Source organism: Sorex fumeus, unplaced genomic scaffold (genome assembly GCF_029834395.1).
Source record: "Sorex fumeus unplaced genomic scaffold, SorFum_2.1 ptg000061l, whole genome shotgun sequence".
Lineage (NCBI taxonomy): Eukaryota > Metazoa > Chordata > Mammalia > Eulipotyphla > Soricidae > Sorex > Sorex fumeus.
The window spans coordinates 9,511,028-9,537,800 of NW_026606118.1; the positions used below are offsets into that span (position 1 = coordinate 9,511,028).

The 26,773-nt window shown below is 39.2% G+C and overlaps 1 protein-coding gene across 1 annotated transcript in view; it reads left to right on the plus strand.

Moving 5' to 3' along the window:
- The window catches only part of IPCEF1 (interaction protein for cytohesin exchange factors 1), a 110,798-nt gene that overhangs the window by 7,638 nt on the left and 76,387 nt on the right, over positions 1–26,773 (plus strand). The window contains exons 2-3 of the mRNA XM_056126315.1: positions 2,362–2,533; positions 3,243–3,412. Of these exons, the coding sequence (XP_055982290.1) occupies positions 2,362–2,533; positions 3,243–3,412 (342 nt within the window). The remainder of the gene's footprint in view (positions 1–2,361; positions 2,534–3,242; positions 3,413–26,773) is intronic.

Consider the following 26,773-nt stretch of genomic DNA (forward strand, 5'->3'; position numbering starts at 1 on the left):
GGGTGCTAGGTCCTTGTGATAATAGCATGACTGACTTTTTTGTCACATGTGTTCGTACCATGGCTATGTTTGCTTAAAACTTGGGAAAATTTGGCCATTAAAAAGAAAAGCACCAGGGGCTGGAGCAATAGCCCGGTAGGTAGGGTGTTTGCCTTGCACGCAGCCGACCCAGATTCGATTCCCAGCATCCCATATGGTCCCCTGAGCACCACCAGAAGTAATACCTGAGTGCAGAGCCAGGAATAACCCCTGTGCACCTCTGGGCGTGACCAAAAAGCTAAAAGAAAAAAAGAAAAACTTTGTTGGAGTTGGAGAGATAGTATAGGGATTAAGGCATACGCCTTGCTTGTCCCTGACCCTAATTTGATTCCCAGTACCACATGGCCCTTCTGAGCATCAGGTGCAGCCAGCCCTGGGGACACCTTCTCCCCATCCCCCCACCCCAAAAATTACTAGTATAGTCCAGATAATCCCTTGCACTGCACTCTACCAACACCACATTCTTGGCTGCTCACACTGGCCACTGACCTGATTGCCGAGAATTACTGGAAGGAGACCCTGGTACCCCCAAACACTGTTTGTGGAGCCCATCCTGTACTCTGTACTCAAGATTCCTCCTGGTGGTGCTCTGGGGATCACGGGTGGTGCTGGGGATTGAACCTTGACAACGTGCAAGCATCTTCCTGCTATACTATCTTTGTTGCCCCCAAATTTTTATTTTAATTTTCATTGTTTTTGTGGCAACGAGGATCAAACTAGGTATTGTGGGTGGTGCTAGGGATCCAATCCAGTGTATCATATGTAAACGGTTTGTGCACTACCACCAAGACACATCTCCAGGCCTAATTATTACTTGGCTCAGTTCCTTCTCATATGGGCGATTGTATTCTTTGTGAAGATAATTTTATTCTAACATTCATAAAATAGAAAGTCATACAGCACTTACCAGTTTATTTCTTTCCCAGACTCATTTCAGCATGTTAACCTCATCACCGTTGTTGAAGGAAATACAAATCTACACATCCTAAAAAGTTGTGAAATTTTGTTTATTGGATACAGACCACTCATGTATACCTATAATTAGATAACACATTGCTTACAATTACATAAAATACTATTTTAAGTTTCCAGGGTATTTTAAACACACAGTCTTGCAAAAACACTTATGAGAACTTTAAGATTCCTCATTTTGCAAATGAGGAGATAGTTTTAGTAAAGCGATATTTTTCCTCCCCTGGGTAGCACAGCCATGAATTGTGACAGTCAGAAATCGATTGCAGGTTTCTGGGATTAAAAACACTTTTTATTTTTATACTATATCTCCCTTTCAAATATCCAGTAGAGCCACATACTATCATTCTTATAGTTATAGCTGGATGTGTAGAGTTCTTCCCAGGTGTATCTCTGACAGAGTAAAACGCTGTAAATAAGATTGCAAGCCAGATTTTGGAATTGCTTTTCAATTATATGCAACTTCTTTTCCAAATTAACATAAAAAGTGGAGCCATTGAAACTGAAATAAATTCAGCTTAGCTACTAGAGTGAAAAACAAGAACTTCTTTAACATTAAATATTTCTTTAGCTTTTTATTCTTCTCTACACACACATATACTCATGCACACACGGACCCCAAAAACCATTTAAAAGATTTTTTTTTGGTTTTGCATTCGCTATACTCTGATTTGTACATGAGTTTTGTTAAATATCTTGTGAAAATAAGACTCCACATGTCTTATCTAATATCAGATTAGATTTAGAGAACTAATTTTGGAGAACTATTTGGAGAACTAATACCAAAGTTGGTAATTAGTTTATCTTCCACAAAATGAACAAACGAGTCAAACACCTAAAGACTGAACAAGAAATTTAAATTTGTACATAAGAATTCCTGGTCAGAAGACAAAAGAGTTACTTAGATTTCACTCAAAGAGAATGAATCCTCTTTTTCTGGATTATTTTCAGTTCCTGTGGTTTTGATGTTACACTGTGTGTTTAGCGGGACCATGAATATCCACGGTGAAGCGAACACCTTGGGAATTAGGATTATTGCAAGTTAAAGTCAAACGTCACTGTCATTTAGAAACTGCAAAAAAAGAGAAGGCGCTATTTCTTTTTTTCCCCTTTATTCTCCTCACAGGACAAATAAAAGGTTGTGAAAGGGGAAATCTCGCATTTTTATTTTTTTTTTAAACTTTGGGGAGCACGGTCCTGTCCTAGAACCATAAGCGGCTGCCTGAGATCTGCTTGTGGGCGGGAACAGGAAACAATAAGCTGTGACTTATTTTTTTTTTTCAGGTTCAGCTCAAAGTCTATTGATTCCAATTAGCACATTTTGTGCCTCCCCTAGTAGCTCCCTGTTAGCTCTGCTTGGAGAGTTTTTTTTTTAGACTCCATCCTGCTCACAAACACTGCCACCTCCTCCCGCCTTCTCTCTTTACAAATGTTACCCCACAATCAGAAATTTCCTCTTTTCTTTCCTTCCTGCATTTTCAGCAGGTTCCTTTGCGTCAGAAGACAAGAAAGAAAACTCAAGGTAATTAGATGTCTTTTGTTTCTTTGGTGCCTCTGTTGTGTGCGGGCTGCCTGGCTTTTTCTCTCCGATGCGGTCTCGGGATCTGATTTTTGTCCGGGGCTTCATGCGAACATCAGGAGGTGCATGCAGATTAATATTTGGTTATGGGTGGTGGGTGGGGGGGTCGATGGGGAGAGATGCGGGGATGCTGTTCATTCAGATGAATCCCTCACAGTATGTCAATAAAGCTGAGAAAAAAAAAAAAGAAAAAAACTGGCGCGGAGTCTCGCAGCGGCTGTGCTGAAGTGGGCTTTTAACCCTTCCTCCTGGCTTGCATAACTGCGGCTGTGGCCGTGGGAAAGAGCTGTGCTAATGCAGTGAGGTGCCCGCTAGCCTTGGGATTTTCATCTTTCCAACTTGCTTGTGTTGAATAACATTTTTTTTTTTCTGACTAACACTTGCTTTGCAGTCTCACTGTTTCCTGGCGGTGGGGTGTGTGTGTGTGGGGAGGGGGGGGGGGCGCATAGCTGGTACCTTCTACCAAATAACTTTAAACAACAAAATAGACACATGTCTCTCTTCTTTGACGTTTTTGGCTTTGCATTTGACTTTGCATGCATTCTGGTAAACATTTCACCCCCGAGTTGGTAAACTGAGGGCTGGCTCTCCCTCTGCCCCGTAGACCAGGGCGTTCATTACTTTATCCTCCTTTCCATGTGGATCATTGCAGGTTTTTTCACCATGAGTCGGAGGAGGATTTCCTGTAAAGACCTGGGGCACGCTGACTGCCAAGGGTGGCTCTATAAGAAAAAAGAAAAGGGAACTTTCCTAAGCAACAAATGGAAAAAGTTCTGGGTGGTGCTGAAGGGATCCTCACTCTACTGGTACAGCAGTCAAATGGTGAGTCCTCATCCCCTCCCCCCTCCCCTACCTCTTCAACTGGGTGGATTCAACCCAGAGCAGGTGACTCTGATGGGAAAGTGCATTTTGATTTCTGGTGCATGCAATAGAGCAAACAGAGAAACACGTTGCCGATTCCTCTTCAGGTCCAATACCTGCACGGTATCCACTATAATTCATTCACGGAGGAGAGAATCATTCTGTTAGACTTGTTAATCTTGGTTTGGAGTGCATCTGTCTGTGATTTACATAGAAACTACACATCCTTGCTAAGGGAGGTTTTCAACCACTATGAATGATTGTCCCACAAATGATTCCAAATGTTTCAGGAATGAGGTGGATAGCACTTGCGATGGGAACTTGACAACTTTTAAGGTCTCTGAAAAGGAACCGAGCCTTAAGTTTCACTAGGGCTGGGCACTGGTGGAGGGATGGGTACTTGATCATTGTATAACTGAAACCCAAGCACAAAAATTTGTAAGTCTACAATTCATGGTGTTTCACTAATAAAAATTAAAAAATAAAAAATCATCTTTAAAATAGATTAAATCTATCTTTAGAGTTCATAAAAAAAAGATTCACTAGGGCTGTATATTGATTTAGAAGTGCTCTCCGTCTCTCCTCCTTAACTTTATTTCTTTGAACCCTGCTTAAGTAGGTGGGTTGCTTTTGGAATTGCTAACCTGCGTTGTGTTGGTGACTGTTGTCTTGTTTTATAGACTGTTTAATGACAGTATTAAGTCAGTGATGTTTGTACAACAATCAATAAGCATGTTGCCTAATTTATGCCTGAATAGGCATAGACTTTTGCAGACTGTTTCATAAGCTGGGTTCCTATCTGAGAACAAATTACTTGGAAATAAAATCATAATTGGAAGGTGTGATGCTTTTTTATGCCTTCAAACATTGCAAAGGTAACTGAGTGTTGAATGAGCAGAGGCTTTTCGCATAGATTTTTTTCTCTAGTATCCCTAAGAAATTGTTGGTTTTATAAAAGATAAAGAGTTTTTTTGTGGGCTCTAGTGAAAATCAGTAATGAATGACCTTTGGCCAATTAAGAAGAATTTCACATAAGCAAGAAAAATCCTCATTTTTATGTGACTTTGGGCTGGAGTGATAGCACAGCGGTAGGGCGTTTGCCTTGCATGCAGCCAGCCTGGCCGAGCCAGGTTCGATTCCTCTGCCCCTCTCAGAGAGGCTGGCAAGCTACCGAGAGTATTCAGTATGCCAAACACAGTAACAACAATTCTCACAATGGAGACGTTACTGGGCCCGCTCGAGCAAATCGATGAACAACAGGAGGACAGTGTTTTGTTGTTTATGTGACTTTGAATGACTGTTGTGTACCCATTACTCAAGGAAAGAAACCCGAGAGAGAATGTAAAATTTATAAATGCAATTAAAAAAGAAGAGGACATATAGTTTGTGGGAAATATTTTACTTGATTTTACATTTATTGACTGCTTAAAAAAACTTGTTGCCCACATTTTCCTGGGCTCCTCTCCTATAGATTTGGTAAGAACGGAGGAAGTCTGATCTTGTGTTCTAGAATAAACATCTTCCCTGATCTTCTCTCTCTGCCACCATCCCTCTGTCACTGTCCCCAAGTCTATTGGCTAGGTTTCACCTTGTGTCAAACATAATACACAACTCTTTATGAAGTTTCATAAAATAGTTTTCTTCAAGTCTTTGAGTTTTGATGAGATTATCAAATTTGGGATAATCTCACGAGAATAAGCCAGTAGAGTAGTTCTTTTTTTTTTAACCATCTTCTCTTTTTCTCTCCTTCTCTCGTGGATACACTCATCATCTTGTCTTTTACATTGTAGTTTAATCCAAATTAAGATGATCTGGAACTAAGGTAATTTTGTTTTGTTGTGTTTTTGAGTCACAATTGACTGTGCTGAGGGTTTACTCCTGGCTCTGCACTCAGGAATCAATCTTTTTTTTTTTTGCTTTTGTTTTTTGGATCACACCCAGCAATGCTCAGGAATTATTTCTGGATCTGCGTTTAGGAATTACTCATGGCAATGCTTGGGGGACCATATGGGATGCTGGGATTGAACCTGGTTGACCTTGTGCGAGACAAATGTCCTACCCTCTGTACTATTGCTCCGTCCCTTCAGGGATCAATCTTGACAGACTTGGAGGACCAAGGGGTTGCTAGATATCAAACCCAGGTTGGCCACATGCAAGTCAAACACCCTACCAGCTATATAATTGCTTTGACCCCTAGGGAAATTTTTTTTCTCTAAAAAATTTTTCTCTAAAATATACAGCTTCTTTCTTTAAAAGAATGAAAGTAAGTATAAATTTCTCTCTATTGTTGCATCTTATTTTAGACTTTTGCTTTTGGGTCATTGTATAAGTGATAGTTATTTACTCCAGTAAAATGAGAAAATTTACTGATCTTTTTTACTGAGTTTCCAGGGAATGTTGGAAGGATTGTTTGCTTATGGAGCATGGCACCTCTCTGGGAAAGAGCAAGCTCAGAGATAAGCAGGATATTCATGTTTTCAGTCATGAAAGTTCTGAATGGGGCCCTTATTGTCACAAAATTTGAAGGAAACTCTTCTGAACAATATAATTTAGGATTTGGCTGATTTGGCTTCATCAGCTTATTTGGTTTATGTTCCTTTTAGAGGGGCTATTAATTTCCTATTTCGGGAGTTAGGAAGTTCATTCTTCCATAGGAAGCAGCAGTGTTAATTGAAACTAGATTAGAAAGAGGAAAAGGAGAGACCCTCAGACCCAAGCGAGGACCCCTACCCGAACTTGCTTTCATGCAAATGCGGAAAGAACTACCAAGGGAGCAAATAAAGCAGTGCAACAGATACGTTAGCAAAATCAAACTGCAGACCAAGGTTGCTGTTATCTGGATTAGGCTAGGAAGCCTCTGATGAGTAATTGAAGGTGAACACCCTGATTCTATGACTCCGTGTAATAGAGGACTTTTCTCTCCCTGCACATGCTCACATGTGTGTTCCCACACACTTGCATACTCTGACATCTTGCTGATACACTTGTTTTGGAAAACAAGCCTCTCCACGAATATTTAATCAATTGCCATATTGTCGTAGTCCTGCTCTTCCTGTGAATATTAGCTGCGAAATAAAAGCCAAACACCTCTCTGGCAGCTAAGATCATTTATTTGCTTTCTGCCTCTGGAAGAATTCGGTCAACAAAGTAGCTCCCAAGGCATCTAGGTCTAATGAGAAAAGCTTTCTTAGTCCACCTTCCTTATTACGAACTCCTTCTATGTCCTGGTGCTCGGAGGCAAAGAGCCAGAGGCTACACAGTGAGAGCCCGTCTGCTTCAAGGCCTGCTCTACACCTAGGGATATGGCAGGCACTTCTCATCATACTCTTATTATTTTTATTTATTTATTTTCTTTTTAATTTTTATTTTAATGAATCATCATGAGATACAGTTACAGACTTTCAAATTTTCATGATTTTGTTTCAATCAAACAGTGCTCGAGTACCCATCCCTCCACCAGTGCCCATTCTCCAACCACCAGTGTTCCCAGTATCCCTCCCCCCAAGCCCCACCTCTTCCCACCCTCTGCTTCTGTGGCAGGCACATTTCCTCTTTCTCTCTCCTTTTGGGTGTTATGCTTTGCAAATAGGCAAGAAGCAGCCATCATGTTGAAACTTACTCTTTTCAACGCCTTGCAAACACCTGCAAGGAGTCATTGTCATCCCCTTTGAAGTTGGCAAGTCAGAGGTTCAGAGAGGTTGTATTAAATTTCCCCCTGTGTGAGTAACAGGATTATGGTGGCAGGTGACAGGACACAGACCTTCTAGCGCCTTTGACTCCTGTTCTTGGGTGGCTGTGCCATTCTGCACTGACTCCACAGGGAGATCGGCATGATTAGAGCCTGTGTTCTGTCTTCACTCACGTTCTGAGTGGAGAACTCTAGAAATGAAATCTAGGGCGATCCTCGTGAGAAATGACAAGTGATCTCGGGGGACCCCTTTCTTCTCTCAGTTGTACCCTCATTCTTCCTGAGGAGGCTCTCTCACCAGCATCTCTTTGTTATTGTTGCTACTCAATAATATACACTGCTGTGCCTTCTTTCATGACGCTCTTTCATTCATCAGAACCACACAGTTTCCCTGAGACAGGTTGAGACCAAAGGTTCATCCACCATTTTCCACACCCCTGCCACGTGCTTGGATGCTGACCCAGCACGAGAGAGCCTGCCTCGCCTTACAAAGCTGTAGGTGATTTGAAATTTGGGATTTGAAAAAGCCACACATGCCTTGTTTTTTTTTTATTTATTTATTTTTCCCTTTATTTTATTTTTATTTTTTTTAAAGTTGTAGATTTACAATTTTTTGTGCTTTGGTTTCAATTATACAATGATCAGATACCCATCCCTCCACCAGTGCCCATTTTCCACCACCATAGATAATATCCCTCCCACCCCCATCCCCCCATCCCCCCTGTCTCTGTGGCAGGGCAATCCCCTGTGTTCTCTCTCTCCTTTTGGGTGTTGTGGTCTGCAAAAGAGGCATTGAGTGGCAAACATGTTCAGTCCATAGTCTACTTTCGACATGCATCTCCCCTCCTGGGAGGATCCTCCAAACATCCTTTATTTGGTGCTCCCTTCTCTATCTGAACTGCCCTTTCCTCTAGGATACCCGGCTGGCCTCTAAGTTATGGAGTAATCCTCCTGGTGCTGATCTCAGCTATTCTTGGGTATTAATCTCATACTTTGTTACTTTATATCCCCCAGATGAATGCAATCTTTCTATGTCTATCCCTCTCTTTCTGACTCATTTCGCTTAGCATGATACTTTCCATATTGTACCACTTGTATGTAAATTTCATGACTTCATTTTTTCTAACAGCTACATAGTACTCCATTGTGTAGATGTACCAAAGTTTCTTTAACCAGTCATCTGTTCTTGGGCATTCAGGTTTCTTCCAGTTTCTGGCTATTGTAAAGAGTGCTGCAGTGAACAAACAAGTGCAGATGTCACTTCGACTATACATTTTTGCCTCTCTGGGATATATTCCCAGGAGTAGTATTACTGGGTCAAATGGGAGCTCAATTTCTCATTTTTTGAGAATCGTCCATACTGTTTTCCAGAAGGGCTGAACCAGTCGACATTCCCACCAACAGTGAAGGAGTGTCCCTTTCTCGCCACATCCACGCCAGCATCGGTTGCTTTTGTTCTTTTGAATGTGGGCCAGTCTCTGAGGTGTGAGATGGTATCTCATTGTGGTTTTGATCTGCATCTCCCTGATGATTAATGATGTAGAGCATTTTCTCATGTGCTTTTTTGCCATTCGGATTTCTTCTTTGAGAAAGTTTCTGTTCATTTCATTGCCCCATTTTTGGATGGGGTTGGATGTTTTCTTCTTGTGGAGTTTAACCAGTATTTTGTATATACACATGCCTTGTTTTATCTTGCCAGTAGGATTTCAAACATGCATTTGCATTTTCTATTCTGCAGAATCTCCCTGACCTATATCTTTTACATCACCTTGTTCCCTCAGCCCCTCATTCAAATGCTTGCAACAGAATTTCTTTATGCCTCTTTTAGAAAGTGAATTTTCATTAGTTTACTATATCAGAGACTTTCAGAGGGTATGCGTTAATATCATTCGATGTGTAGAGGTATCAAAACTTCTTTTAATTCCTTGTTATAATGTAGGCTGGTTCTCTCTTTCAGTCTTCTTATAGGGTAGTTTTGTACCCAAAAACCTCAGTTTCCATGCCTTGAATTTATTTACCCCTCTAATTCTATCTTACTTCTATCATCTTATCAAATTTTGTGGTAAATACACTTTTAGGTGGTCTTACATATTCTAAAGGACCTAAATGAGGACTCTAGTCCCTTAGTGGCCTATCCTTCTCATTATACTATCCATTTTTCTTTTGGTGGCATATTTATTAGACTTGCAGTTTTCCATAACTAATAATAATCCTCGTGGGGAAGGACTCTAGCACATCTTGAACATCTTGTGTAGTATCCGACACTTAACTAGGCACAGAGTAAATATTTGTTGATTCAGAAATAAATACGGGCTGGAGCGATAGCACAGCGGGTAGGGCGTTCGCCTTACACGCGGCCAACATGGCCGACCCAAGTTCGATTCCTCGACCCCTCTCGGAGAGCCCGGCAAGCTACCGAGAGTATTCGATATGCCAGACACAGTAACAACAAAATCTCCAATGGAGACGTTACTGGGCCCGCTAGAGCAAATCGACGATCAACGGGAGGGCCTTTACCTTTACCTTTACCAGAAATAAATAAGGTATAGGCATCATCAGCACTTAAATAGCCCACAGGGACTTAGAGGAATGAAGTAATGAATACGAACTGCCTCTAAGAGCAAAAATAAAACATCTTCCCACTAAAGGGATTTTCACTTCTGTTCTTAAAATAGAAACAGGAAAAGGTGCATTTGCTAGAAAGCATCTGAGATCCCAAAGAAGCAAGATTTTAACAAAAAAATACTTCGAAAAGGAAAACAAATACAGTGATTCAAATCAAAAGTTAAAGTATGAACTTTTTTTTTCTTTCTTTTATTTTTTTTTTAAGAAACACTTTATTAGGTGATTTTTTATTAGATGCTTTCTTATCGTGGCCTGTGGATGAAAAGAAGGCTCTATTGAGATCACTGAACTGGGGGCAGAACTGTTGACTGAGAGATGAGAAATGTACCAGGCACTTTTTCTCTATGCCAGCATTTCACCTAGACGGTACGCACAGCTGCAGACTGGAGTGTGGGAACAGCACTTTCTGGTGAAGGAAAAGCAGGATTCTGACTTATTACTTTCCTTCAAATGTGTTACTATCAAATAACTAAAGATACATCTTTAAAATGTTATTACTTGGGGGCTAGAGATCATACAGCAGGCAGGGAGCTCGCCTTGCTTCTAATCAACTTGGGTTTGATCCCTAGAGCTCTATATGGTTCTCTAAGCCCTGTCAGGTGTGATCCTTGAATACAGAGCCAGGAATAAACTCTAAGCATTGCTGGGTGTGACCCAGAGTACCCCCAAACTCCCAAATCAAACAAAAATGTTACGGCTTATTTGTAAAAATTAATTCATACTTTAACTTTTGATTTGAATCACTTACTGTATTTGTTTTCCTTTTCGAAGTATTTTTTGTTAAAATCTTGCTTTATTTCTTAGGAAATATTGTGGATCAATTTTATTGACCTACAGGGACAGACCTTATAGCAAATGTATGTACTATAACAGTGAAAAGTTGGTGATTGGCAGTGTTCTCAAATGTTTCTACTCAGAGAGCACGACTCCCTTTACTGGCTGCTGTGTTTTCTTTACCCGCTATCTGGCAGCCCAGGTGGACGATCAAAATGCATTCGGCCAAGGTTACTTCAGCCAAAGAGCAAGCAGGGAAGTCTTTATTATTCCACTGTGAAAGATCAAGTGCTACTTTAAAAAATGGAACTTTTTTGTCTAAAGATCTTTTAAGAACATTTATTAAATAATTTAATGTCATGGAGGGATCCTTAAGAACTGCAGTGATAGAATTAACTACCCTACACAAATAAACCCACAAACCAACCAAAACTAAAAAAACAACCAAACAAACAACCCCCACACCCCCAAATCAACATTGAAGTGCCATAGACATCATGCTGGTCTACAACTTGGAGGCATTGGCTAAACATCTTAGTCTTTTTATTACAAAGCACAACAAAATATTAGTTACAGATAATTGATTTTTAAAAATCTCCTTGTCAGGAAAATTTATCCATTTATCCACCCACCCACCTACCTACCCACGTATCTTTCCAGCACTATTTATTAATGATAGTTTAGGATAATTTAACAGTTGGGAATGTTATTAGAGGATTTTAGGACACAGAGGTAGATTATAGATTACATTTCTCTCTATTAAAAGCTTATGGTTTGGGGTAGGGAAAAGGAACTCTGTACATGACATAACAAAAGAAAATTTGGTGAGAAGATGGGTCTGGGGCTGGAGTGATGGCACAGTCGATAGGGAGTTTGCCTTGCATGGGGCCAACTTGGGGTTCGATTTCCAGCATCCCATATGGCCCCCTGAGCACTGCCAGGAGTAATTCCTGAGTGCAGAGCCAGGAGTAACCCCTGAGCATCGCCAGGTGTGACCCTCCCCCCAAAAAAAGCCCATTAAGAAAATAAAAGAAGATGGGCCTGGCTTTGAACAATATTAATGTATTATCAAAATTTCTGGGGTCAGTGATACATTTTTTGGGACCGAAAGTGAAAAGATACTTTTACAGTGATTTTTGTACTTGGAGTATTTGCATTTTTCCTAGGTAGGAAGATACACTCTTCATTTTATATATTTCCCAAAGCTGCATAATTTTCTTGCTCTAAGACAGTAGTCTTACTGGATCAACATATTTTTAATAATCAGAAAACCACTATTCCTATGGGTTACAATGTATGGAAAGACTCCAGGCAGAAAAAAGAAAGTCTTAAGATCAGCCTTGGAAGGCAGAATTTTGTTTTCTCTTTTTTAGAGACAAGGCATGGATGGGGACTAATACACACAAAGAAATGAAAATATAATGAGCTGTACTAACCCACAATGTTAGACATTAGATTGAATCTTTGTAATAACCTAGCAAGACAGATTTTATTATTTCCATTTCCAAGGGAGTTTTCTGGAGCTCAGGGAATTTAAGTAACTTGCCTAAAGTCACAGGAGGAGTAAATGGCAGAGCTGGGATTAAAAACAGTATTTGCTAAGGAGAAGGCCAGGCCCATTTAGAAGTGAGTCAAGGTCGGGTAATAGAAGTTTCAAAATCTTAGTGTGGGCATTTGGATTTGAGCCAATAGACAGGAGGGAATCTTTGTATAGTCTTGAGTCAGAAAATTATCTAATGAAAAAAGCATTTTAAAAATGTTAACTGGGGCCGGAGTGATAGTACAGTGGGTAGGGCATTTGCCTTGCATGTGGCCAACCCAGGTTCAATCCCCAGAATCCCATATGGTTCCACAAGCACCATTAGGAGTAATTCCTGAGCACAGAGCCAGGAGTAACCCCTGAGCATCACTGAGTGTGACTCAAAAAGCAAAATAAATAAATAAAATAAAAAAAATATTAACCTAGTAGTGTTACATGTGATATTTTGAGGAATATAGATTCTTCTAGGTCAGCAAAGAGAGGATGACAAAATGCAGACACTGAGACATACACAACTGGATTGGAGTGATGTGGTGTGAACATTTGGGACACAGCACTGTTAAGGAAGAGTAAGGTGTATTGAGTGCATAAAATATTTGAGCATATCATAAGTTTTGGAGCCGGGCCATAAAGGGAAAATACTCTAAAAATTTTGGAAGGAAGTTGGTGACTAAACTTATAGAATTTTATTTTAACTCATTGTCAGTTACTTTGGGGGTTTATCTTGCTTTGTGGCTAAACGTGATGAATTCCATTTTCACTCACTGTCGTTCACTGTGTGGGCTTATTTTGCATTTGTATGTTCTTTGTATAAAATTCTGGGACACTTGTGTGCTTGAGAAGTTAAGTCAATTTTTATTATTATTATTTGTGTTGCATCAGTAGAGGGACTTTGAGATCCCTGGGTCTCAGTATAGGAAAGGTAAATCATCCAACTCATTATTTACTCATGACTTTTGGTAAGATGACCAGATGTGTAGGATAATATTTGGAGTAATAGCTATTATGCAGAATTTTTAGTCTTTGAGAATCTGATCTGCCTGCCCAAATGTGATTGGGTTTCTTTCTCACCATCTGTCTACACGTGTCTGTGGGTTCAAGGAAATATGTCAGCATCATATGTTTTCTATCTTTAGCTTCTGTACACTTCATGTGAATTTAGGGTTTTAGAATTGGATAAGATTTTTTTTTTCTTGGAATCTGTTTTGTGAGAAGCTCTAGAGCAAGGATCTAGCAGTTTTTAGATTTGGCAGAATTACTTTTTGTAGAAATGATAGTTGGAAATCAGAATTTTTCTTTTTATGAAGCTGCTGTTTTGAAAGTTTTAATAAATAATGACTAGCTTGCTTTCAGCATAAGAAAAATAAGGACTGGGGTATATTTGCTCTTGGAAAGATATATAAGTTTTCAGTGGTTTTCTTTGATAATTGACCTGTAGAATAGGTTTTGTGAGAAATATCAGAGTGAGTTTAGCATGGGTTGGAATAAAATTTATGTAGAATTTTATGAGTAATTTGATCACATTATTATTATTATGGCTATTATTGTTTTTTTGCCACCCTCAGAAACACTTAGGACTTACTCTTATTTTTTTAAATTTTTATTAGTGAAACACCATGAGGTACAGTTGTAGACTTACAAATTTTTGTGCTTGGGTTTCAGTTCTACAATGATTGAGTACCCATCCCTCCACCAGTGCCCATTCTCAACCACCAATGATCCCAGTATCCCTCCTCCCATCCCCCCCCCCCCATTCCACCCCGCCTCTTTGGCCGGGCATTCTCGGCTTACTCTTGATTCTGTACTTAGGAATCTCCTTTGGTGGTGTTTGGGGCACCATATGTAGTGCTAGTTATTGAAATATGGTTGGCAAAATATAAGGCAGAGGCTTTATCTCCTATGCTATCTCTCTGTTCCAAGACTATATTGTCTTTGGGCAAACTGCAATATAAAAACTTGAGGCACTTATTTGGTTTAAACTTCTCTAGAGTCAAGAGTTAGCTTGGATCACAGACACCAATATTTTTAAAGGCAGATTATCATATTTATTATAAATGATTTATATAACTAAAGCACTTCTGAACATCTGATATTCATTCTGAGTTCTACCAAAATGGTAATTTATTTGTATATTATGGTATACAAAAGTTAGCATTTCTATAAATTCTGTTTCTAATTTATTTGAGCCCTACACCCATTGTTTCCAACAACAATTAGATCCTGATGGTATCCAACAAATTCCCTTTATAAAAAAAATTATAATACCATGATTTACCAAGTTTTTTTATACATTTATTTATGCATTAAATATTACAACACCAAATCTCACATGAGTGTTAACTTCCCTCCAGAAATGTCCCCAGTTTCTCACCTGCCACCCCAGCCTGCCCACTTGTAGGCTCAAACATATTTATTTCATATTGTTTGTTACAACACAAAGACACATGGAATTATCAAACTGAAGATCATAAGAGTCAATTTGTGGTAATTATTGTATCATGCAGTCATTTCTAAAGCCATTGTCTAAGTATCTACTGGGCTGGTTGGAGCTAGTTGAGTTTTCTGTGTTATTGTTTAGGCTCATTGAGCATGGGATGGTCTTCTATGCAAATTTCCCATCAAATTTGCTGTGATCCTACTGGGCTGACAATACGATGAAATAAAATAATTCCCATCTTTTAAAGCATTTCTCAGTGAAGATGAGCTAAACTAATTATGTGAGCTTGTATTGGAGAAGAGAATGAGAAAGTAAAATGTTGACAAGTCCATACTGAAAAAACTGTGATGTGTCAGTGTTCTAAATAAGCTAAATAATACTTTATTTCAAGGTAATCTCTGATGGGTGAAGAAATTTTAAAAAATGATACTTAAATACCAGTTGAAAATCTTAATGCAGGAATGATGGCCACCTTTTTGGAACTCTCATTTTAACTTTATAACTTTAGCTCCATGGGAAAGATCTTTACAATGGACATCTGGTTTGATGCATTGCTTGTGATATGGTCACTGAGTCTTAGCACTTATTTTCCCTTCAAATAAGTGCTTCAAAATCTAAATCTAAGTGCTTTCTAAATCTCTGTGGCTAGCTTGACCATTATTCAGTGGGACCTTGATGGTCAGACTATATTTAATAATCCTTGTTGCTAATTCATGCAGCATGGAAACAATTAATCATATTTACAAGACTATTTTTCTTCAAAAATGAGTTGCAGAAATTTTATTTCTTTTTTCTAGCTCTCATTACAGCATACTTGAACACTGCTGATTTGAAAAAAGGTACAGTGAGACATATGACATAGGTCAGGTTAAATCCCAGGATGGTCCTCTTGGCTCAGCCTGATACATACCCACGAAGGGATACAACATTTGCTTGATTTCCCTGCTGGACACTGCATCACACTGACCTTGGAGGTCCCACAACTTCCTGCTAGTATTTTACTTCATCTGTTGTGTTAGAGTTGACTTTTCTATTTCCTATAAACCTAAAAGCAAAGGAAAATGATTTAATGAAAATAGTATATTTTATATAATGATAAATTATAGAAAAATTGTAAACTGTATGTCAGTAAGCAGAAAATAAAGATAAGCAGATAGGGTAGCAGACAGAAGTGAATTAACATCATTCATTTATTGAAATGCATTAACAATTTCCCCACCAATGTTTGATGTACATCTGTCCAAACATTTTTTTCCTGTGTATAAATAAGTATCAGTGTATACATACATTGATATGTCGGTGTAGATTCCTCAGAGATTCCCTTAAACCAGCAGGTCAGAAGGTGGCTTGGATACATAAGGTGTAAGAGAGAAATGTCCTTGGATTCTAGTCCTGTGCTATTTCTCCCTGTCGTCTCTTCCCTTTGTCGCTGTCATTGGGGTTGCTGACCCCTGGTTGTGATGCTCTCATGCTTAGCATCAGTGCCTGCATATTAGCTGTGGTGCTCTCTCGGGGCTCACATGTTTTAGTTGTGATGCTCACTGGGGCTTGCCATGCTACTCACCAAAGCCGGCCATCCTGGCTGTGGTGCTTGTTTCGTGTTCACTTGCAGCGCTCACACCCACAGCTGGTTGCAGTACACCAGGCGGGGTGTGCTCTATTACAGCACCTGGGGTCCCAAAGAGCAGAGCCTCAGCACATATGCGGATTACTGGGGATTGAATTTGTGGTCTGAGGTTTGCATCGATGGCACCAAGCCATTCTATGTCTCAAGCCCTGCACTTTAAAAAAAAAATTTATGCATATTTTATTTCTTTTTAAAACTTTTAAATTGAATCACTGTGAGAGAGACCATTACAAAGATGTTCATGATTGGGTTTAAGTGATACAGTATTCCAACACCCATCCCTTCACCAGTGTACATTTCCAAGCACCAGTATCCCCAGATTCCCTCCCATCATCCCCACCCCCCTGCCTGCCTCTATGGCAGGCACTTTTATTCTGTCTCTGTCTGTCTGTCTGTTTGTCTCTCTTTCTCCTCTCTCTCTCTCCTTTTGGGCATTGTGGTTGGCCCTGCACTTTCAAGTTCAGCATGAAGAGCTTGCAAGCAACGACACAGAACTTTTGTGTACCATAATAAAGCCAATAAACTATAAACTTGTTTTTCACATAAAAATAAATAAATAAATCAGGGAGGCAATTCCCATGCTTTTGTTTTCTTTCATACACACTTTGCTCAGCAAATCCACTATCCCCTAAAATTCAAGACAACTTTGGAAAAAGCGAACACATTGTATAGCAATAAAAAAATAATCACAGGGGGCTGGAACAATAGCACAGTGGGTAGATCGTTTGCCTTGCATGGGTCAACCCAGATTCGATTCCCAGTATCCCATACGTTCCCCTGAGCACCGCCCAGTGTAATTTCTGAGTGCATGAGCCATGAGTAACTGCTGGGCAATGCCGGGTGTGACCCAAAAAACAAAAAAACAAACAAACAAAAAGACATTCAGATAAAACAAAGGCAATTTTAGACAAGTCTTAGGTGAAATGTGCTTATCTGGTCTTGTGATTTCTTTATTTAATTAATTAGGTACTTGGGCCACATCCAATGTGCTCAGGACTTTCTCCTGGCTCTGCTCAGGGATTGCTTCTGGTGAGTTCCTGGGTACCCTATACAATTCTCGAGGGTCAAATCTGGGTCAATCATGTGCAGAGCAAGAGCCCTACCACTGTAGTATCACTCTGGCCCCCCTCTATTGTGTTTTTTAAGATGTGGAAGAATTGTGTTGGGATTTTCAGACACCAGATATGTTTTATTTTGGCCACAAAGACTATCCTGTTCTGGAGATTCTAAAAATACATCCACTGATCAGGATGTAAAAGATTTAAGTCATAAAACAGAAAGCAACTAGAAGTTCCTCAGGGATCCCCCAGGACATTTCCTAGCTTGGAGGAAGGATTCAAGTAAAGTGATTTAGTGAGGTGGGTTGTGTGCACATCTCCCCAGTAATAGGATGAAAACAGGCCCGCGGGACAACTTGAATTGATGATCCAGTTCAGGGATTTTCCCAAGAAGTCATTATCTGAAGATTTACTCTTTCTCTTGAGCAAGTTTTTCGAAGGGCCACAGCTCTAGCTGCTTCTGCAGAGTTCAGGGACAAACTCTCTGTCTTTGTGTCGCTCTGTGAGTCTGCCTTGTGTTCATTTTCAAGGACATCTCCCAAAGATGGACTACGGTAGAAATTTTTGAAAATTGGAATATTGTTGAAAAGAAGTTATATTTGTTTTTAGGTAAAATTCTAAGATTCTTTTCTTGATTTTTTTTAATCAAATCACAGTGAGATACACAGTCACAAAGTTGTTCGTGATTGGGTTTCAGTCATATAATGTTCCAACCCCTCTCCCTTCACCAGTGTGCATTTCCCACCACCAATGTCCCCCAGTTTCTCTCCCACCCCCCACACCTTCTTGCCTGCCTCTATAGTAGACACTTTACTTCTCTCTCTACTTTTCTCTCTCTCTCTCTGTCTGTCTCTATCTCTCTCTCTTTCTCTCTTTCATTCTCTGTCTCTCACTCTCTCTGAAATCCTTTTTTGGAGACCATCGTTGAAACATTGTCTCCCCAAAATTAATGAACAGACTGCTACCCTATATCTGAAGTTATCCCTGAGGCCAGAATAAGGAGGACAGGTTCTGCCGTGAGGGGACAGCAACTTAGCTCAGGTCATCCAGCCACTGCCCCTGTCCTCTGCCTCCTTATCTGCAAATGACATGCACCAATGTGGAGGACCTCTTCAATAACTCTGTAACTGCTGCTAATTTCAATATTTGAATCTAATGATGTCAGAGGCATTTGTATTTCTGGTAAAAAAAAAACTCTGATCTTCCTTTAATTTTAATTTTTTAAATTTTATTTTATATTTATTTTAAATCTTTGTTTTGTTTTGCTTTGTCTCTGGGTCAAATCTTACTTCGCTCTGCACTGAAGAATCAATCCTGGCAGGCTTGGGGGAACATATTGGGTGGTAGGGATTGAACTTGGGTTGACTGCATGCAAGGAAATCACCTTTTTGCTGTACTATCAGTCTGGTACCTCAATCTTTTAAATTTATATACATATATATTAAATTGTGATGACTGTTAATCTCATGGAATTTCCCATCTTAATCATTTTTTCCCTTTTTCTCCCTTTTATAATAGTGTGTGATTGTCACTCACCGTCACTGTCATTGTCTTTCCATTGTTCATCAATTTGCTCGAGCGGGGACCAGTAACATCTCCATTGTGAGACTTGTTATTACAGTTTTGGCATATCCAATACGCCACAGGGAGCTTGCCAGGCTCTGCTGTGCAGGCGGATACTCTCGGTAGCTTGCTGGGCTGTCCGAGAGGGGTGGAAGAATCAAACCCGGGTGTGATTGTATTATAGTATCATACACTTTTCAGTGAGGCATTATTAAGAATCCAAATGTGTGTGCCCTTTGTCTTGAATGACATCTTTTTTTTCTGTCCCTTGCAGTAACTACTAATTAAAAGTATGGTCAGTGACATTAACTACATTCAGGTCCTTGTGTAAGCAACTGTAGAACTTTTCATCTTACTAAACTGACACTCTATACCTACTAAACAGTAACTTCCTTTTTCACCAGCCCCTGAGATCATATTTCTATTTCCATCTTTGTGAATGTGATTGCCTTTATATGATTGGCATCATTATATTATTGTTACTTTTTAACTTTTTAAAAATTATATATTGTTCTTTTGTAATTGGCTTGTTTCACTTAGCACAACATCTGTAAGTTCACTCACACTGTAATGTGTGTCAGATTTTCCTTTCTTTTGAAGACTGACTAATATTCCATCATATGTCTACAGAATGTATATGCTGCACTTTGTTAATTTATTCCTATTAGCTTATGAAACAACGGGTTTTACCCACCTTTTGGTATTTGGACATTGATGCTGGAAACATGTGTTCATCAGTATTTCTATAAGATCCCGCTCTCAATTCTTTCGGTTAACACTCCGAGAGCAACCACTACATCATATCATCATGTGTTTGATTTTTAATCCTTAGAGGACCTGCTATATTGTTTTCATTTATAGGTAAAATATTTGATATCTTCACCAAAAGTGCACCAGAGTTTCAGTTTTCCATACCCTCACCAGCATTTGTTATTTATTGTTATTATGAATAGTTATAATATTTTAATTTAACTTTAAGGCACCATGGTTTAGGATGCTGTCAATTGTATGGTTTGAAGCATGAGATATTTCCACACAATCCCCTCACACCAGAGTGAACTTCCCTCTACCATGATCTCAGCCTCACCTCAGCTCTTCCCTACCATCCAAATCTCCCTGTCGTAAGCTTACATGATTTCATCTTCTCTTAGAGTCAAGTAGTATTGCATTGTATATGGGTACCATAGTTTCTACTTTCCAGTAATCCATTCTTGGACACTTGGGTATTTCCAGATCTTGACTATTTTGAATAGTGCTTCTATGAATAGTGTTTTTTTGAATAAGAGTTTTTGGGTCCTTGTAGTCAATGCCAGGAAGTGAATTTCTGGGTCATATGGAAGCTTGATTCCTTATTTTTTGAGAAGTTTCCATAGTGTTTTCCACAAAAGGATGGACCAAATACCATTCCTACCAGCAGTGAATGAGAGACACTTTATCAACGTGTCGATATTAGCACAGGTTGTCTTGTTCTTTATGTTGTGTGCAAATCTTGCTAGTGTGAGATGATAGATCTTTTTTTTGCCTTACATTTCCCTGATAATGAGTGATGAAGAATAGTTTTTCATACATTTCTTGGCCTCCGCATGTCTTTGTCGAGAAAGTTTTTGCTAATTTCTTACCCCCATTTTTTGACGGTGTTGGTTGTTTATTTTTTCTTGTACAATTATACCAGAGATTTATGTATCTTGGATATTAATGTTTTTTGATGGCAAAAATCTTAATTGGTGTGAATTTTCAATTTGCGTTTTACTAATGATTCTTGACCTTGAGCATCTTATCATGGTTTGTTTTGCCATTTGTACATTTTTGTGGAAATGGCTTTTTCCATTTTTGAATTAGATTGTTTTCTTATTGTGTCTATTTAATAATAAGAATACTGCAAGACTGGTATCTTAATAACACCAGTGAGTCTTATGGAAATACCGTGGAGATATTTTGAAGTTCCTTAAATATTCTAAGAGTTAATATTCACTGTGTGAAGTTATCATGTTATACTATCTGCTTTTATACGGATTATACTTATATTTAATTATTTTGTTAAGTGTAATATTAACAGCAAATGCACCAAATTTTAATTTTCTTAAATGATTTTACTTTATTTACTATTCCTCTACTGCTTCTCTAACCCTGTCTGGTTAGGTGACATTAACTAGAGAGGAAGTAAGAAATGGAATTTATTCTATAGTAGCGAGATTTAATTCAAATTCTTTCTGTTCATTAAAACCTTGTATCCCTGTTTAATGCTTTCTTCTTTACTTTTTTCTGACCATTTTGTGGAAGATATCAACCCTGAGAAGGTGAAAGGATAGCCTACCAAAAAAAGTTTTTCGGGCCTCTAATAGAACAGATGTCCAGAATGAAACTAATACGGTAACTTTACATGAACATTTTGTATGCTAAGCTTGTCTCTTATGCTAAGGATTTAGTATTAAAGAGATCAGTTGCATAAGGCTCTTTTACAATACGTTTATGTAAAAATTCACAATTTCAAAGGATAGTAACAGTCTTCATTATGCCCAAATTCCAGAAAGTTCACTCATAACATCATTTCCTTTAAGATATGATTTCAGAGAGAGAGAATAGAAAGTAACTAAGAGTGGCTAGTAGGACAGCTGATTGACAAATCATAGATTAGTGACCATCAGGTCTTCGTCACTACCCACTTAAGCATGATCCAGTGTGACTTGCCCTTGGTGCATCTTAGGAGTGAATCATGAAAAACTATGTAACGAATAGTTGGGTCATACCTGAGTAGGAACCACGAGAAGAAGCAATTTCAGATAGAGGAATGGCATCTTGGCCTAAATTTCCTAGGAGCCGACCTAGAAAAAGGTTTGGGTGTAAGTAGTTAATCTGGGAAGTTATTCTGAAAACACTTGGAAAGGGAATGGGAAAATGAGCAAGGGTGGAGAGGCAGCTGATAAAATTCTCCATAGAGGAAAGTTATGACTTTGGATAGCTTAAGCTTAATTCTGAGGGGAAATACTGAGGGTCTTTAAAAATATATGCACCTTGAAATTTACATACAAGTGGTACTACATGGAAAGTATGCTAAGTGAAATAAGTCAGAAAGAGAGGGACAGACTTAGAAAGATTGCATTCATCTGGGGAACATAAAGTAACAAAATAGGAGATTAATACCCAAGAATAGCCGAGATCAGTACCAGGAGTATTACTCCATGGCTTAGAGGCCAGCCGGGCATTCTAGGGGAAAGGGCAGCTCAGATAGAGAAGGGAGCACCAAATAAAGGGTGTTTGGAGGATCCTCCCAGGATGGGAGATGCATGTTGGCAGTAGACTATGGACCGAACATGATTGCCACTCAATGCCTCTTTCACAAACCACAACACCCAAAAGGAGAGAGAGAGAACAAAAGGGAATACCCTGCCACAGAAGCAGGGTGAGATAGGGGGGATGGAGGTGGGAGGGATACTGGGATCCATGGTGGTGGAAAATGGGGGTGGAGGGATGGGTATTTGATCATTGTATAATCGAAACCCAAGCACAAAAATTTGTAAGTCTACAACTGTACCTCATGGTGTTTCACTAATAAAAATTAATAAAAAAATAAAATAAAATAAAATAAAATAAAAGGAATCAATATGGAAAAGAAAACTGTAAAACTATAATAATGATTTCACAATGAAGGACTCTAGTGATCTGAAAAAAAATATATGCACCTCTAGGGAGTTTGCCTTCCAGTTTGCCTTACTTACAAGTGTAATTTGGTTTATTCCAAGGTTGGGGGTCAGGGGGCAGTGGCTCCTGTGCCCCCTCCCCCCTCCCTCCCAGTTAGTTTCTGCCATCAGAGAGACCCTGCACAAAGAAATGCAGTGTGCCTCAGAGGGGCCGGGAACATGGGGGAAAGTGTTCTCTAGTGGTGGAAATGCCTGGGTCGGTGGCAGGGCGTCTGCGAGCTGTTTCCTCTGGAGTCCTTCTTTCTCCTAGTTGGAGCTCAGCACTCTGAGTCACATCTCGGCGATCCCCATCAAACATCTTGATTCCTTTTAAAAAATTAATGCCAGGAAAGTGTGGGTTCGGTAGAAAATCAGGACTGTTTACTACTCAGAAACATTTACTAAATGCTTTCTATGTAGAGCAGTTATTTCTAGACATTTGTAAGAAGGAAGTCCCTTTGGATCAGAATCTCATTATATTCATCGGGTAATGTTAGATACATTCAAAATGCAAAGCTATTTTAGTTTTAAAAAATGTACCCTAGATAATGTGTACAATAGGATGCAGTGTGCTTGCTAGCATTATTGTTTTCCAAATCACTAAAATATTTTTTTTAACAATTAATTGAATGCTGCAAAGAAGACCAGGGAGAATTAAGACACAGATACAACTATTCAGTGACCTCAGCTGGTAATGGGCCGTTCAAAAACCTTCTTGTATTTTTCCTCTGGGTTTCTGGGTCATTCCTGTCTTTTGCTCTTTTCATTTTTTTTTAAAAACTAATTTTGCTAATCACATGTAAGAAATTAATGGCAATAAAATATTAGTTGTTAAATAGAATGAACTATTTTATAATATCAAGTTGATCTTTGTTCACCTGGAGATGCTGGTTCTGCTTATTTTTTCACTGTGTGGGTGTTAAGCAGAGAAGTTAAGTGCTCTGCCCAAAATCACACAGTAGATGATTTCTGTTGAAATATTCTGATTCCAGATACTGGGTTCCTTCTGTGCAATTTGTTGGCTGCAGATTCTCTTCTATTTTAGTTCACATGTTCTTGTGGGGGGCTTATTTAGCTTACTGCTGAGTTCTGATCTGAGTTCTGTTGCTTGAATAACAAAACAAAATCTTCCTATTTCATCATGTCCACACAGTTTGGTGTTTAGGTTAAAGAACTAAATAGTTTTATAGATTCTATAAATTCTGGTGCTTTGATTTTGATCTGATTAATCCCTTGGACCCCTACACACAGAGGAAGAGAGAGAGACAGACAGAGAGACAGAGAGAGACAGAGAGATCACACAGAAAGAGAGAGAGAGAGTGGAGGGGGAGGGAGAGAGAGAAGTTTCTTCATGACGTAAGCATCTCAAGATTATATTTCTAAAATTACTAGGCCAGCTTCTAATTTCTAGAAGCATAAAACAAACAGAACGAGACATTCTTCTTTTCTTCTTGCTTCCCTGCAGTGCCTACCACAGCCCAATGCCAATCAGCTCAACTCTGCAGGCCGGAAACTCTTTTTTTTTTTTAAATTTTATTGAATGACTGTGAGAAAGTTACAAGCTTTCATGTTTGAGTTACAATCACACAATGATCAAACACCCATCCGTCCACCAGTGCACATTCCCTACCACCAATCTCCCCAGTATACCCCCCTCCCAACCTCCCCCTGCCTCCATGGCAGACAATATTCCCCATACTCTCTCTCTACTTTGGGGCATTATGGTTTGCAATACAGACACTAAGAGGTTATCATGTTTGGTTCATTATCTACTTTTGGCACACATCTCCCATCCTGACTGATTCCTCCAGCCATCATTTTCTTAGTGATCCCTTCTTCTCTATTCCATCTGCCTTCTCCCCTCCGCTCATGAGGCAGGCTTCCAGCTATGGGGCAATCCTCCTGGCCCTTGTATCTACTATCCTTGGGTGTTGCAGAAAATCTTCTGTCTTGTCTGCAATCTCCTTCTTTCCTTTGCTGAGAGGAAGTGGATGTGTTGCTTAGCAGAACAGAACAGTGCCACTAAATTGCATGGAGGGAAGGAGAAAACCATTAGAGTCCCTCCAGCATGGGGGGTAGGAGGGGAAAGATAAAAAAACGACTAAACTATGGAAAATTATAACTGTGTTACTATTGAAAATCCTCAAACTATAGTCTACAACCTTTGTCTCATCGAAATGTGCCCTGAGGTCTATTAAAGAAATTACTTTTTGTAGGGTTTTGTCACTATCTTTATATCTAGTTCGGTTCATTAATTTCTATTTGTTTTAATTTGGGGGCTTTTGAAATTTGGTTTATTTTTTAAAAAGAAAATGTTTAGGGGTTGGAGAGATAGTACAGCAAGTAGGGCACTTGTCTGGCATATGGCCAACTTGGGTTTGATCCCAGGCACCCCATATGTTCCCCTAAGAACTGCCAGGAGTATTTCCTGAGTGCAAAGGCAGGAGTAACCCTGAGCATTGCTTAATATGGCCCCCAAACAAAAAAGTGTTTTAAATATATTTCAAAAATATTTTTTAATGTTTTAAAAGAGAAATGTAATCATTTAAATATATATGACCAATTTCAAAGTCAATACTATATAAAAAGTTGCAACCAGATTGGGTCTGTTTTATCCATTTTCTTTTCCCTCTTTTCCTCCCTCCTTTCATGTTTGTTTTCTATTTATTTTTTGAAGTTCTTTACAAATACAGACAGAAAGGCTACTGTCTCATTCCCTATCCCCTTTCAACTACCCAAAGCAATACACTACATCTATTGTACAGACACTATGCCTATTGTCCAGTTACTTTTCTCTCTTGCTGTTGCCTGGACATTATACCCTAGGTGTTTATACCATTTTTATATCTACAAATTATATGTTGATGTCATCATTTAGTCAACAGAAGATAAATATTTAGATTCTATATGTCCATTTTATATTAAGGACAATATTGCAATGCACCTATCAGTGAGTATTCTCTATATATTTAGAACAGATCCTCAGAATGAAATTTCTGTGTCAAAGGGTAGATTCAGTTTTTCTTGTTTCTGCCTAATTTCCTTCCATTTAGCCTCCCTTTTTAAATTGGCACCAGCGCTATTTCTCTAGAGTTTTAAGATTTTATATTTTTTGTTTAATCATCTTTTCATCTCAAATTTACTTGTAACATATACTTTATGTAATGTCACACAGATTTCTCTCCGGCTCACAAATCTGAGTATGCCATTATTAGAATTTGGTGGTACTTGCATCAAGGTGACATGTGCATAGAGGGTTTGCCATAGAGTTTAGATTTTGCTTTTTTCTTTTTTTTTTTAATAATTTATTTCTTTATTGAATCACTGTGGGAAAAGTTACAGAGCTTTCAGGTTTAGGTCTCAGTCATGTAAGTATCAAACACATTTCCCTTTACCAATACTTATTTTTAACCGCGAACCCCAATAGAATCCTACCTCCCACCCCTCCCAATTCCTGTGAGGCAGATGAGTTCTAGTTAATACTCTATCTACTTTGACTAGATACATTGTTTCGATAGAAGATGCACAATTATTGTTTAGAGTTTACGACCCTCCCCCCCAATCAGACATGCTGAAACAGTGTTGTGAAATGATTTGCTTTCTACAACTTAGTTTAAGAATAAAATGATGTCATGCGGCCGCAATAGTGGCTGCGCGGTTTTGGATTTCTGCTATTTTACTTATTAACCCTGGAAGAATTTCTATTAAAAGTTAGATAGTTAAGAGATTGGTTTCTGTGCTCTGGAGTCGTGGCCGTGCCGGAGAGCAGCTCGTGGGGGGCAGCTGGCGACCTCGGTCGGGCGTGAAGGACGGCCCAGAACGCCCCCCTTCCCATGAGGCCCCTGCCGCCCCCCACCCCCGGCTCAAACCTGCTGTCCACAAGGCTCCCGTGCGGCCGCCATCTTTCCTAGATTTTGCTTTTTTCTTATGTGCTGAAATTTTAGGGCAGAACTGAGCGAAGCATGTATTCATTGATGAAATGAAGATGTTCACTTCTTTTGATTCTCATTTCATTGGGTAACTTAAACTTGTTTAAAGTCATAATAATGGTTTAAAAATCCATATTTACATATGAAACACAAAATCATATTAAAAATCATATTTTAAAACTACATTTCTCTTAAGATTCTATTTGATTAAATACTTCTAATATATTTACTAATAGATTTTTTTATTTTTTGCTTTTTTTTGGGTCACACCCAGCGATGCTCAGGGGTTATTCCTGGCTCTGCACTCAGGAATTACTCCTGGCGGTGCTTGGGGGACCATATGGGATGCCTAGGGATCGAACCCAGGTCAGCTGCGTGCAAGGCAAACACCCTACCCGCTATGC